Raw genomic sequence first — 15290 nt, 5'->3', positions numbered from 1 at the left:
CAATTGCTGCATTTAAATTGTTAACAAGCATGTCTTGTCCTTAGATGCTTTATCTCCTTGTGGGCGTTTCTAGCTGTTTCATTACTGGTTAATCTAGTTGTGCTGAGTTATGCAAATTCTATTGAGAGCTTTTAGAGGAATGCAAGCATGGCATCTGATGAAGTAAGAAAGTTATAGGGAAATGGTTTCACTTCATTGCTACACTAGAAATGTGCATCACAACATCATCAATCCAAGTTGAATAATTTCTTGATGAGTTTGTACCTTTATTCATACACTAATATTTCTGATATCCTAAATAGGCTTCACTATGCTCTTCCAATTAATTTAACTTGGTATGAATGTTCAGAATAAGAAGGGGAAAATGTGGTCTGCAGATGCTGAAGTTCAGAGTCGTGAGTATGTTGCTAGAAAAGCATAGCAGGTCAGGCAGCATCCGAGGAGCAGGAGAATTGACATCTCGGGCCAGAGCCCTTCATTCCTGACGAAGGACTCTGACCTGAAACGTTGATTCTCCTGCTCCTCGGATGCTGCCTGACCTGCTGTGTTTTTCCAACAACACACACTGTTCTGAATAAGAATATGGTTAGTAAACCTTTTATACCAGCAGATGGCGCTTCCCCACAAAGGCTATGCACTCTTCAATACAAAGTGAATTGACTTCCACTTTTCTGTCTCTTTAAAACTACTATCATTATATATTTAGAGATAGTCAATACAGCAAATATATGTGCAGTGGGTGTAGTGATGCATTCTGTTTATCTTGATGAATTTTGAAAAAAATTCAAAATGCTGGTCAAGCCATATTCAAAACAATCTGTTCCTTATATAAAAATGTGGCCTTTGGATTCTCCATTCATGCATTATTGAGCTCAGCTACTTCTGGAGCAAGGAAACGGCTGCTGATATTATAAACCAACCATGTGCCCTTGAAGCATAATTTACACTCCAAAATAAAGTGTAGATTGGGAAAAATTTAAGTGGGCTAATAATTTAATGTTGAACTGAAACTGAATATTGATTTTACAAATTTTGTACTGAATACATTCTGCAGTCAATCAATCTTTCATACAGTCAGGCAGCGAAAGTTTTAAATAATATCCTACAGGAAAAGTAACTCCATCGATTTGCTTGAAGGAGCGGTCAATCATGGATTATATTAATGTGATTATTTGTCTTCCATTTAAGGCAGATGAGAAATTTCCTTTGAGGGTAAGGAATCTGTAGACTTCTTTACCACAGAAGGTTGTTGAGGCTGTGTTATTCAGTATATTCAAGGCTGAGGTAGATATATCCCTAATGATTCAAGGAATCAAGGGTTATAAGCATAAGGCAGTAAAGTGGAGTTGAGGATTATCAGATCAGCCATGCTAGATGTGTCAAATGGCCTACTTGTGCTGCAAAATCTTCTGGTCTCATGTCCAAATCAGAGCCAGTTTGTATCCATAACAATAAACTATGGTCATATCATTTGTTTCAGTTGTTAATAGGTGATAAATAATGATCAGAACAGCGACTTGTTCCAATGGTTCTGTGGGATCTGTTGCATCTCTCGGCAATGCAGGCATTTAACATCCTATCTGATAGTGCCACACAGCAGCAGTACTGTATATCTGCAATTTAAATTGATTCTGATATTTTATGTTGTATTAACACATATTTTTCTTTCCAGACCAAATTGTATTGTTTACCAGCCAGTCACGCAAGCCGGGTATATGAGCTTCTGATTAGTCACATTCAGTCACATTACCAACAAATGTACACATCTTCCATTGCAAGCAGTATACGCCTAAAGGTAGGTAGGACCAGAAAATTCATCTCATAATAGTTTTAGAACTAATGTTCAGTTCTATTAATAACCCATTGTGTACTGGACTGTATATGTTGGATAAATGTACAAATTATCTTTGCAGTAGTTCTCTGATTGAAATGAACTAATTAACATCGAAAATACTATTTTCTTCTGTCAGTCTGCTCTGTGATTCAATATAGTGTGGTGCTACACGATTCAAGTCTACGATAGAATGGTGGCTTAAAACTGCAGTGCCTCCGGTGATTTGCATTTATTTAGTGACTTTTACCATGGTAATATCCCAGGTCGTGGCAGGACTGCTTAGACAACGTTTGGCAGGCTATTCGTTTCTGTCAACCAACCTATCTCATTGCATTTTCAGAAGAGGAATGACACTCCACAGAGTGGCAATCAGAATTAGAAATATCCCCAATTTAATATTTGTCTTTATGTTGATGTTCATGTGTACTATGCACTGAATGTGGTATAACTGGCCTATGGGTCTATGTACTTATTGCTCAGTTCTCAAAATGACCAGTACAATTGCTGTATTGGTTTGAAGAACTTGCTAATCTTTGATTTTGTTCCTGAATATTGTAGTGGTCTTTTCCCTCCTCTCTTCACAAGGCAGTCAGATTACTCATGGAATGCAGCTGAGTACAGTGACTATCCAATTTATAACTTTTCTTAAAACTTGTTCCATGAAATGATTATTTAGGGTGGAAACTCTGAATTTGAATATCTCAAAGTAAGTTCATTATTTGTACTGATTTTTTTTATAGACCATGACACTTTGAGATCTGAAATAGGAATTGAAAAACAATTAGCTTTCTCAAATGTATCTACATCCTCTAACTATAGCTCTGCATCAAGAAAATATTTTGTTTACTGTAAAATTAAATAATTTAAGAAAAATCTATATGAAAGATACAACATTTTTCAATGTCTTGAAATGTCAGTAACATAATATCAATGAATACAGTAATTTTAAATAACTAGCAAAGTTCTTTTCATAGGTATTCAATTTCTTTCTGCATCTTCGAGTTGACTCACTCTTTCGCATTGGACTGCCAAATAAGGATAGAATAGTGAGATTCAGTCCATATTGTCTCTGTGGAAGCAGGTAGGTAATTTTTAGCTTCAATGTTATCCTTCATTCAATTCATTCTTTCAGAGTCTGTAACACTTACGCCAGAGCATAGGAACAGAAGTGGACCATTGAGGCTCAAGCTGGTGGCTAATTTTACATCAACACCATGTGCTGCATGCCCTAGGTACTTTCATCTAACAAAAATTCAACGACATTGATCTTCAAAATTTCAACTAATTCAGCATTTACAGCTTTTTGAGGAAAGTAAGTTCTGGAGTCAGTTAGACTCTAAACGTCAGCTCTTTTCTCTCCTTACAGATGCTGCCAGACCTGCTGAGATTTTCCAGCATTTTTTCTTTTGGTTTCAAGTTCTGGAGTCTATGGGTGGACTTGGGTCACGTGACATAACATGACTACTTATTGATTTTAGAGTCATAGAGCTGTACATCAGGGACACAGACCCTTCGGTCCAAATCGTCCATGCCGACCAGATATCCTATAGAAATCTAGTCCCATCTGCCAGAATTTGGCCTGTATCCCTCCAAACTCTTCCTATTCATATACCAATCCAGATGCCTTTAAAATGTTGTCATTGTAACAGCTTCCACCTCTTCCTCTGGCAGCTCATTCCACACACTTACCACCCTCTGTGTGAAACAGTTGCCCCTTACGTCCCTTTTATATCTTTCACTGCACCTTAAACCTATGCCCTCTAGTTCTAGAAATGAGTTGACATTAATGTAACTTTTTAGATATAGCGTTAACTTGAATACAAGTTATAACAAGTCATAATCCCTCAGCTTGATTAAGCAAAACCTTATTCCTTTAAAATCTCCAATGTTCACTGAATTATATTTTGTTGTAGTGAATCTGAGAAGAGAGGTTGTGAGAAAAAAGGACAAGGTACAGTTTCTCCACCAGCGGGAAGCCCTGCAGCAGCTCAGAATACCACCATTCGCATGGGCTATTTACCTTTCTCTTTGGCTTTTAATGCTCTTCTCCAGTGCCTCGAACATGTAAGCAAAATGGTTTCCTATCAAAACACGCAAATATGAAATGAGTTAAAATATTCCTTTAAATTCTCAACTGGCTGCTCCTTCTGCAGACCATGTACATTTACTGTGGCTAATGACTGTACCTAATTTCTGCTGAGGAAGCACTTTCCAAATGTCTTCTCATTTTCCCTCTATACTCCTCTTCCAACTCTTGATTGAAATCTGTCCAGTGTTTATCCAATGTTTTTTGTTCCATGTGTCATCATTTCCATACTGCTTATAATCATTGTGTTTCAGAGTATATCATTTTTTTTCTTCTTTTAAACTTGACTTGCTCATATCCCTCAATCCTGTCCTCAACCAGAGAATTATTTGCATATTGTTTAAAGCTGTGAATTGTGGGGCGAGCTGTTTCAGCCGGGATGCATTGTGATTTTTAAAACAACTTAAAGTAATGCAGAGTCCCAAGGTGCCTTGCAGAAGAATCATAGAACAATATGACCCAAACTCCAGCATTGATATTAGGTCAGATGACCAAACCTTTGTCCAAACGCGTAGGTTTTAACGAGTATTTTAACAGTAAAGTGAGATAAAGGTATGGTAGGGGTATAATAAGGGCGTTTTGTACCTTGTGGGCTAGACAACTGAAGGTCCCGTTTCCAAAGATTGATCAATTATGTTTGGGAATGTATACGAGACCAGTATGAATGAACTCTTGGATGTTAAGACGGTTCTACCTTTTGGAGGAAATTACAAAGAAAGGGAGGAACATGATGACGTAGGGAATTGAAAATGGGGATGAGAATTTTACTAGGCGCCATTGTAGTTCAGTGAACAAAGGGATAGTAGGGAAACAGAACTTGCTGTGAGTAAAGTTGTACATGGCACAGTTTTGGATGATCTTCAGTTTACAGTGGACAGCATGAGGAAGATCAGCTAGCAGTACGTTGCAGTAGTTGAGTTGAGAGATAATGAAGAGGTGAATGAGAGTTTCACAGCTGCTGAGCTGAGATGGATGTAATTGGGCATATTCAGGAAGTGGAAATAGTTCTCTCATTGATGGCGTGAGTACACAGTTGAAATCTTATCATCAAACATGGCATAAAACGGTGAATAGAGTGGCATAATCTCTGACTGTTCTGAAGGAAAAGGCTAAGAAACTGAGTTTTAAGAATGGATTGAAACAATAGTTTTGGTTTTCCTCATACTTAATTGGAGGAATGTTGTGCTTATTCATTGCTGTATGGTGAATAAGCAGTCTGATAAGTTAGCAAAAATGCCGGGGGGGGGGAGGGAGGGAGGGGGTTGGTTTAAGGTGAGGTAGAGTGGATGGCCATAACACCACATTAAGTAGGAGCACGAGTAGGCCATTTAGCCAGTCAGGTCTGTTTCACTGTTTGTTGAGATCGTGGTTGGTCTTAATAACTCTCAACTTCGCCTTTCTGCCTCATCTCTCTCTCTCCTCCCCAGAACCAGACTTTTGCAGTATTTCAGATATGATCCAATGCTTTGTATAGTTTTAGCAAGATGTCAATATTTTATACTCCATTTCATTTTGAATTAAAGACCACACCCCCCCAACAGCCCATTTGCCTTCCTGATTATCCATTGAACTTTGTGATTCATGTGTGAATGCCCCTTCTACTGCAGCATTTTCAATGTGTCTCAATTTTAAGTAATATTTGCTACTCTACTCTTGCCAAAGTCCATAACCTCACATTTTCCTCCTTCATATTCCAACTGCCAAGCTTTTGCCCACTAACTTAACTTGTCTGGATCCATCCTCAGACTCTTCATGTCATCCTCACTATTCTCCTTCTCATCTGTTTTTGTCATCTGGAAACTTAGCAATATTATATTCATTTCTGTCATCCTAATCATTAATACATACTGTAAATAATTGTGGGCCCTGCACTGATCCCTGTGACACTCCATTATTTACAGGTTGCCTTCCTGAAAATACTCCTTCAATCTTAATCTTGGTTATCTCTTTGTTTGTCAGTCCTTAATTCTTGCTAATATATTGCTATAACATCATGGGCTCTTATCAAGCAGCCTTACGTATGGTTCCTTATCAAACACATTTTGGAAATCCTATTATATTTCTATTTTGCTTGTCTTCGTCTCCAATAAATTTGCCAGGCATGACTTTCCTTCATGAAGCCATTCTGACTCTGCTTGATTATATTCTATGACTTGAAATGCTCTACTATTATATCTTTTATAATGAACCCATTTTCCCAATGGCCAATGTTAAGTTATTCGGTGTGTAGTTAGTGTTTTTTGTCCTCCTTCCTTTTTGAATAAGTTTGGTACATTGGCAATTATCTTGAGGGTACATGTAAAAATTAAGGTGTTAAAAACTAAAGTTTCTATTTTGAAAGTGTAAGAGAAATTGGAAGCATTTTGTGTTGTGTTACCTTATAAATTCAATCAATTTGGTGTGATTTTATTTAAAACATGCTTATGCAAATGGTAAATCAGGACCTAGTGTTGATCTTTCAAAGGTAATGTTCTGTTTATCACTTGCCTTTGATATTGAATGCACTTCTCATCCCTCCAGTGCCTTACCCCGCCATACTACTACCGTTTCCTCCACTCTTATTGGTCTTGTTCCAAGCCCTTTGTTAATCTGATTTCCTATGTATCCCTGTCTTAACAGCAACCTGAATTTATATAGCATCATTGAAGTAATAAAAAAAGCTGAAGGTGCTTCCCGAGGTGTTATAAAGCCATGAGACGTTAGCACAGATGACCAGAGGTTTTGGCAAAGAATTAAAGTTTGAGTATTTTAAATCAGGAAAGTGGAAAGATGGTTGAAAGAATTCCAGAGCTTGGGGATTTGGCAGCTGAAGACACAGTTGTAAAACCTTCAATTCCCCTCTCTGTTTTCAAAACCCCTTCCACCTTACTTCGCTTCTCCCTGTGTGTAAGTACTCAAAACCTGCTTACGAAATTGTGCTTTTAGTCAGTGTTCCTGCTGTTCTCAGTGTTTCTTCTCTTCCTTTTCTTTTTTACCCAAAAAAATCAATTTTTTTTTGTTGCAATTTAAACAGCTTTGTTTTTTTCTTGTTTAATAGTCAGAGTGGTCAGAGGCCATTTGGCCTGCCATGACTGAGGGAGCTCTTTTAAAGAGCTGTCTAATATTCTGCTGCTTTCCTCCTTTTTCTCCAAAGTTGTGATACTTCTCCCTTGTGAGTACTTTAGAAGTTATTCATTTGATAGCTACTGTTGAACATAAATCCATGCATCTTTCAGGCACCGCATTCTCAATTGTGATAGCTTGCTGCATTTTCAAAAATGTTTTCACCATCTCCCTGTGGATTCCTTTGCCTTCAGCCTGTGTTCTCTGGTTTTTAAATCATTTTTAAACCATTTCTAGCTATCCACTCCATTAAAATTCACAAATTTGAGCAGCACCTAAAAGTAGTTCAGTTTCATAAAGTTACATTCTTTTGGACTTTGGAACCGTCTATTGAGGGTGCTGGCAAAACAATCAAATACTTAGGATGATTGAGTATCTTTGTGACATTTGCAACTTAAAAGGTAATTATTTATACATCTTCCATTCTTTTGTTTGTATTATTTTATTGTTTAAAGGAGACCGACTGGAAGGTGCTGAAACTTGTACTGGATAAACTACCTGAATTACTGAAGTATAAAGGACTCATTCTGACCTCTCCATGCAGCGTAGACCAACTCTGTTCAGCTCTCTGTGCCATGGTAAAGTAAAATTAATTCAGTCATCTATACTCCATGATTTTCCTTATCTTTGCAAAGGAATCGTGCTTGACTGGGGCTTTGACAGATGCAGGCAGTCCTTTGGTATCATTTCCATGCTGATATTAACTAGATTGCAAACTAATTGAAATCCTTCCATGTTCATGGTTGACTGGACCATCTGGGAAAATTATTTCTTTTCCTGCTATGTTGATTCCTGGAAGTAATTAATTAATTACATATTAATTGGGAAATTAGTCTTGATCTGATCTCTTAAGGTTTCCTCCCACAGTCTGAAGATGTGCAGGTTAGATGGATTGGCCAAGCTAAATTGCCATTGTGTCCAGGGATAAATAAATTAGGTGGATTAACCATGGGAGAAATGCAGGGTTACAAAGTTGGGTTGGGGGTTGTGGTGGGTGGTGAGTCTGGGTGGGATGCTACTCTGGGTGTTGGTGTGGACTTGTTGGGCCGAATGGCTTGTTTCTACATAGTAGGGATTCTATGAATCTCATTTGTTGCTTATTTCAGACATGAAGACATTGCTTTACTATTATAAATGTTATGTTAAGCATTTCCAGATTGGTGAATGTGCTGTGTCTAGCCAGAAAAGACTTGCCCACGCAGTGTGGGCGTGCCTGTATCTGTCTTCGTACTGTGATAAAGTTTCTTTAAAAAAGGGGTTATTTCTGTTTTGTCGCACTTGCATTTCTTCTGTCTGGTTAGAGCTACATCAATAAAGATTGTGTGGCAAATAAGCTAAGACGCACAGTACAGATTATCTTGGAGGATACTCAAAGATAAGGTTTTCTCTTCAATTTGCTTATATCTGCTGTTGACTTGAATGATATGAACCCTTTAGGACTGAATTAATTGTGGGAGAAATTGGTGCACTCCGTGAAATAACATTTTGAGCAGGCTGTTAAATATCAAGCCGGTGTCGTCATGTCCGACATTTCAGACTTTATTTTCTAGGTCACAGACCGCCAGCTAGCAGAGAGGTTGAGGAACACACCTGATGGTTTCTCTCGCACTGATGTCCAGTTGGCAGTTGTCCCGGTGCTGACTGTTATCACCTCATACCATATTTACTTGGACCAGTCTAAACAGGTAAATTAAAATGTAGCTAAATGTGTTTTTGTTAGGCCGTACATGGATCTTCTGAAAGAAGGGTAGAGAGTGCAGAGGGAATTTATTTATTTATTCATTTAATCATGGGACGTGGGCATTGCTGACTGGCCAGCATCTATTGCATGTCACTAGTTGCCCTCGATAAGGTGGTGGTGAGCTGCTTTCTTGAATCGCTGCAGTCCATGTGCTGTAGGTTGACCCACAATGCCCTTTAGGAGGGAATTCCAGGATTTTGACCCAGCAACAGTAGAGGAACAGCAATATATTTCCAATTCAGGATGGTGGGTGGCTTGGAGGGGAACTTGAAGGTGGTGGTGTTCCCATGTATCTATTGCCCTTGTCCTTCCAGATGGAAAGGATCATATGTTTGGACAATGCTATCTCAGAATCCTTGGTGAATTTCTGCAGTGCATCTTGAGGATATTACACACTGCTGTTACTGAGCAATAGTGGTGAAGTGAGTGGATGTCGTGTCAATGAAGCAAGCTGCATTGTCCTGGATGGTGTCAAGCTTCTTGTATTGTTGGAGCTACACCTATCTAGTAAAAAGTGAGGTCTGCAGATGCTGGAGATCAGAGCTGAAAATGTGTTGCTGGTTAAAGCACAGCAGGTCAGGCAGCATCCTGTTCCTTGGATGCTGCCTGACCTGCTGTGCTTTAACCAGCAACACATTTTCAGCTACACCTATCTAAGCAAGTAGGGATTATTCCATCACACTCTTGACTTGTATCTTGTAGTTGGTGGACAGACTTTGGGGAGTCAGGAGCTGAGGTTCTCGCCACAGTCTTCCTCGCCTTCGACCTGCTCTTGTAACCACTACATGTGGTGAGTGCAGTTGAGTTTCCAGTCAGCGGTAAACAGCCCCCACCCCCCCTCCCAGGCATTGATAATGCAGGATTCAATGACAGTGACGTTATTAAATGTCAAGGGGTGGTGATTAGATTGTATATAAGTAATTAAATGTGGGTTGCGAATGAATGATCAGCCAGATAAATCGATGTACATGACATCCTACTTTGCATTGAAGAGACAAACCTGCTCATTCGTATATTGCAATGAATCTACAACTTTGTTTGATCTACCTGAAGATTTAGTTTTAAGTTGGATCATTATTTCTCCTTGACATGATTAACTAAAACTGCCCTAGAAACACCTGAAAATATTTAAGGCAGATCCAGAATTTGAAATAGCCCTAGAGTCTGCTGCAAATTCAGTTTTAACTGCAGTGATTTAATGTGATGAGCATGAATGAAATTGCAATTTTATTACTACGTGACCATATTTCTGGCTAAGATCCCTGAATAACCAAAATGAATTGTCTTAATATGATCCATTGTTCTTTATATTTTGAGCAGCGTGAATTTGTTCATTGCCTTGATACTGGCCTGATCTACCGTTGTGCCAAACAGTGTGTAGTAACACTGACCATGTGTATCATCGAGATGCCCGACATAATGGTTAAGCTGCTTCCTGGCATTATTCTCAAATTGACTCATATCTCTGCCACCCTCACCATGGCTATCCCAATGCTGGAATTTTTATCAAGTAAGATTATCTGGTTGCATTAGTGGCTCTTCTGTGATTGTAACTAGTGATGAGTGGGAGGTGTCATGTTTTGTAATGCTGATCTGCTCAATTGCAATATCTACCATTTCCAACATTGATGTGACAGGGACATTTGTTTTTGTTACTGAGTGAACAGAGGCACCCTGACTCCAATTCTTTATTCAATTTGTCCCCCCTTATTGGTTGTATCAAGGTTAACTTCAAACTAAGGATCCCTTCCTTCATGGATACCTTTTCCAATGTTAATGTATTTATGTTTTAAGAGGAACCTAACCAGGCTTTATTGACTTGAAGGAAGAGTGAGTTTATTAGTTACTAAAACAAAAACAAATAAAATGCAACAGAGTACACACAGATGAGAAATGAAAAGTGAGTAAAAAGCAATGAGGGTGTATGTCAAGCTTCAGTTTGTCCATGTGGAATAGTAAGTTGGGTAATTCCAATGGCATTGACTCTGGCAGCTGGACAGTTTGTTTGGGGAGCCTGGGTTTTGCAGATTAGCGCAAAGGGATTGTTTGGTTTCCTATTCAGCTGTAGCTTTTGACTGGCAATTTGCTTTCAGCAATCAGAGAGAGAATTAGAGAGGGAGATGTGACTGTCATTTCCTTTTACCTACAAGCACTGGCATGTCAAGCAGATGTTTCCAGCAGTAACCATCATGGCACACTCCAGCCCAAAGCAGGCTGGCATGCACAAACCAGAGGTGGAGTTGATTTTTAATCCCTTCTCTTGTGGAATACACCAATATGTTTTTCATACAGACTGACTTATCGCACAAAATATGGAGAACAAATCTCTGAGCAGTAGACATGTAACTCTCAGGTGATGGTTCAGGTTTTACATTGTGTCTCTTCCTTTGAAGCGTCTTTCTGAAATTCCTTGACATTCTTCCAGAAGTGACATTCCTTTCAAATGTATGGAATTGGAGAGACTGGTCAGTGTAACGTCAGCAGAACTTTGGAAGGAGTAGACCATGGCAAATTCCATATGTTAAAGCTTTAGATTCATGGTTCCATTTATAAATTGTAGTTTCATTGCTGGTGCTCGAGAAAATTGCATTCCTGAGCGTCAGAGTCAGAAGTTGGGTAAATAACCTAGCAGATAATCTCTTGTATACTTTGGGGGAGTAGGGATGGATGATGCTTGATAGATCTTGAGAAGTTCTCAAGTTCTCTAAAATGCAGAAGATGCATCTCACCTCCACATGAATTCCTTTGTTTGAAACCTTGATTCTTGGGATTTGTTCTTGGAGATATTCACAGGCATATTTGAAATAAGAGTAAGCATGGAAAAGGCATGAAAATTCAGAGGCAATGAACTATGGACTCCTGCAAGCCTTCCACCTTCCTGTAAACATTAGACAGTGCCACTCCACAGTTGTCTGCTGGAATAGTCACCAAAGGCAGAGGTTCTCTTCCTGGGGGAGCTCAAACCAGAGAAAATGCAATACCAGAATAAGGGGCTTCCTGTTTAAGATGGAAATGAGGAATTTATTTCCTGAAAGTTGTCAGTCTTGGAATTACCTACCCCAGCAAAGTAGTGTGCTGGGTCATCAAAGACTAAGATAGATTTCTGATCTATATGGGTAGCAATGGTTATGAGAAGAAGACAGGAAAGTGGAATTGAGGTGACAATCAGATCAACATGATCTGTTGTATAATGCAGTCCGGTCTGAGGGGCTGAATGGGCTTACTCCTGTCACTTAGGATTTTATGTTGCAGTTTTACTTCCATTAGGCAAACTGATAATGTTTCTTGGAGTTAAAATTAACCTGTAACTTCCTGCTCACTACTGGGCAGTGCATCAAATTGTTCTGTAACCTCAGGGTGCAGAGTTTTGTGATTTATTTGCTAGCTACTCACTAATACATCCTCGATTCAGACAGAGAGGTCAAGTGACAACATATAGCTGTGGTCTTGTAATGCAAATCTTTTGAAGTATAAGAGATTGAACATGTGTGTTCCCTTACAGCTTTGGTGAGACTTCCTCCTCTGTATGCCAATTTTGTGGCAGAACAGTACGTCAGTGTATTTGCTATCTCCTTACCCTACACTAACCCTTTCAAGTAAGTGTTTAATTTTCTCAATTTTTAAAGAAATTTCAGAGCCTTTTAAAATAATTGCTCATGTACTTAGATGTAGCTATTAATTTGGCATGATAATTCTTGTATCTAAACTACAACAGTATAAACTCATGTAAACCTGGGTCTAGTTCTTGACACTTTGAACTGGTATGAAGGTGGCTATCAAAGCTTAGGAAGTTTTCAATAACATTTCCACTTTGCTTTTATTCTGTCATTCTTAGGTTCAACCAATATATAGTGTCTCTAGCACACCACGTCATAGCCATGTGGTTCATTCGTTGTCGGCTTGTGTTCCGAAAAGATTTTGTCCGGTATATCACAAAAGTAAGAATCTTGCTGCTTTACAAGTTGATTCTTCACTTAGTGTGTTGGTTATTAGTTACTGGCATCTATTTTTAAAGATGAAGGGCTTTTGCCCGTAACGTCGAATTCGCTGCACTTTGGTTGCTGCCTGAACTGCTGTGCTCTTCCAGCACCACTAATCCAGAATCTATTTTTAAAGAACCAGTGTACTTTGTAACTCATGCACTGTGACACATAATTTGAATTATATATTTGTGAAAATATTTTAGTTAGTTTATAAAACAAACGTTGAAGATTTTGAGCAACCTTAGTTGTTATAAGTCTGACCACCATTAAAGTGTTTTGTGAAAGTACTTTGATAGTTGAGAATTTTTATCACTGAATTTTAGGTTTAAAAAAAGGTGTGCAACTTTGTTTTGTGGTGTTGACAAAGAAATTTACATTTGCGGGAGCATTAATTGTTGCTCTCTCTCAAATGCGTTTAGAATCTTGCAGATCTCATCTACAAATTACTTTAAAGAAAGAACTTGAATTTGTGTGATGTCACTTTACGATCTCAGAATCTCCTGAAATATTTTACAGCCAATTTGTTAATTTTGTAGTATGTGCTGTATTTTGTTGAACAAATACTCAGCGGTGTCTTACCAGCAGCTGGGAAATAAATGATCATTTTGTTCTGTTTCTTTGTAGTGTATTTTCCAAGGCACCAGTAGAATGTTCCTGCCTATCCATGCTGTAAATCTCCATAGTTGTATTCCTTATTGTCTATAATCTGCTCCGAATAGCTTTTGTCCTTTCTCTCTTAGAATAAGCCAACATTTTTGGCTGCAGCTTCTGAGTATAAAGGTAATAAAATTAGCTGTTCTGATTCAGTGTAGGATAGGAATGTGAACTGAAATTATATGTTATATTAATTTTTAAAATTTTAATAATCAAGGGACTACGGTCAAATGCCTTATTACCATTTGAGGACACGCATGAACCCAGCAGTTTTCGAGCCCGTAGCACAAGTTTGAATGAAAGACCCCTCAAAAGGTAGGCTAATTTCCAAAATTGGGAGCATACTTTTATTATAATGCATATGTGATCTGAAGGTAAACCATAGCTTTATTGAAATGTGTAATGGCAATTCGAAGATAACTAGTGAAATTTTATATGCAGCACTCTACATCAGTATGCAAGTTGATGTTTGGCAAGTAATGTCTCTTGGGCTTAAAAGCTGATTCACCATTATGGTCACTAATTGTAATTTATTTCAATTTTGCAAGAAAGCTCACTAACCCTTCTAATGCTTGGGAATTCTAATGATATCCAAATGTACTTTGGGTGGAGTTGGAAAGTACTGAAGTGTTGAAGAATTGAACACTTGATGACAACACTGAATATTCATCTGTTGAATGCAGCTAGCCAGGTGTGGGTGAAATGCAATGTTCAACAGGAAATCTCAAATTAAAGCAGAAAATACTAGAAATGCCCAGCAGGTCTAATGAAACGGGTCACAACCTGACTTATTAACTATCAACTGACCTGACAAAAGTTAGAAATGTAATGGGTTTTAAGTAGATCAAATTGGGAACAGTGGAAAAAGAACAAAGGGAACATTTCTGATGGGAATGAAAATGGGACACCCTAAATGAGGTGGGTAAGATTGCACCTTTCTCTTTTCATTATGGCTGACGATGTATTCTTTGCACAGCAGGTACGGGTTTGGTTGGCAGAGCTTGTTTCAGATTGAGTCCTTGAACAGAAAGATCTTCAATCCCATAGGTCTGGGTTGGATTATCTGCTACATAAACCCCTTCCAATTAAACAATGTTAATGACAGAATAGCTTCTAATGCAGTGCTCCCCAAGCATTTTCTCCACTGTGGTTCCTTTTTGAGACTTGGATATTGCCATGACCCCTCGGTAAGGACTGGAGGATTGTGATAGTGAGTGGAGAAGATCGATGGGAGTAGGAGGGAGTTTGGAGCTCATGACTAACATTTCAGCATGAGCCTGCTTGGGAGTCTGAACCCCTGCACCCCCACCCCCACATTGGGAAGACCAATTCTAACTCATACCACTGAAGGTTCACATCAACATGCTCCTGAGAGGTTTCAGAGAAGTTGGGGCAACGTAACTGATCTTAAATGTTCTCTCTATGGATCCATTCATTTTGCTGCTAAATTATGCAATAATAAAGCCAAAAAATGTGTTGCTGGAAAAGCGCAGCAGGTCAGGCAGCATCCAAGGAGCAGGAGAATCGATGTTTCGGGCATAAGCCCTTCTTCAGGAATGAGAAGGGCTTATGCCTGAAACGTCGACTCTCCTGCTCCTTGGATGCTGCCTGACCTGCTGCGCTTTTCCTGCAACACATTTTTCAGCTCTGATCTCCAGCATCTGCAGTCCTCACTTTCTCCTAAAAATAAAGCCAACCATGCCTCACTGTGATCTGTTCTGAATGTGGTCTTCTATCATCTTGCTTCAGTGTCCAGTATTTATGCATTTTTAGCCAAATTAAAATTGTGCTTTGCCCTGTTTCTTGATTTTTGTATAATGTATAGTTGGACTGTGCATAGTTTGATTTCTTTTTTGTGTTCAACTGTAAACAGATGTGTAAGGTTGGAAT

The 15290-nt window shown here is 38.7% G+C and overlaps 1 protein-coding gene across 5 annotated transcripts in view; it reads left to right on the top strand.

Annotated features, from left to right (window-relative positions):
• tsc2 (TSC complex subunit 2) overlaps nucleotides 1–15290 on the top strand; it is an 84089-nt gene that overhangs the window by 33832 nt on the left and 34967 nt on the right. For all 5 annotated transcript variants that reach the window (XM_060840549.1, XM_060840548.1, XM_060840547.1 and 2 more), the window contains exons 17-25: nucleotides 1673–1795; nucleotides 2809–2915; nucleotides 3748–3898; nucleotides 7478–7600; nucleotides 8573–8707; nucleotides 10084–10273; nucleotides 12266–12359; nucleotides 12599–12701; nucleotides 13618–13715. In XM_060840549.1, coding sequence (XP_060696532.1) covers nucleotides 1673–1795; nucleotides 2809–2915; nucleotides 3748–3898; nucleotides 7478–7600; nucleotides 8573–8707; nucleotides 10084–10273; nucleotides 12266–12359; nucleotides 12599–12701; nucleotides 13618–13715 — 1124 coding nt within the window. The remainder of the gene's footprint in view (nucleotides 1–1672; nucleotides 1796–2808; nucleotides 2916–3747; nucleotides 3899–7477; nucleotides 7601–8572; nucleotides 8708–10083; nucleotides 10274–12265; nucleotides 12360–12598; nucleotides 12702–13617; nucleotides 13716–15290) is intronic.

Source organism: Hemiscyllium ocellatum, chromosome 20 (genome assembly GCF_020745735.1).
Source record: "Hemiscyllium ocellatum isolate sHemOce1 chromosome 20, sHemOce1.pat.X.cur, whole genome shotgun sequence".
NCBI lineage: Eukaryota > Metazoa > Chordata > Chondrichthyes > Orectolobiformes > Hemiscylliidae > Hemiscyllium > Hemiscyllium ocellatum.
The sequence above is the reverse complement of the archived record's forward strand: the minus strand, read 5'-3'. Positions and strand labels throughout refer to the sequence as shown.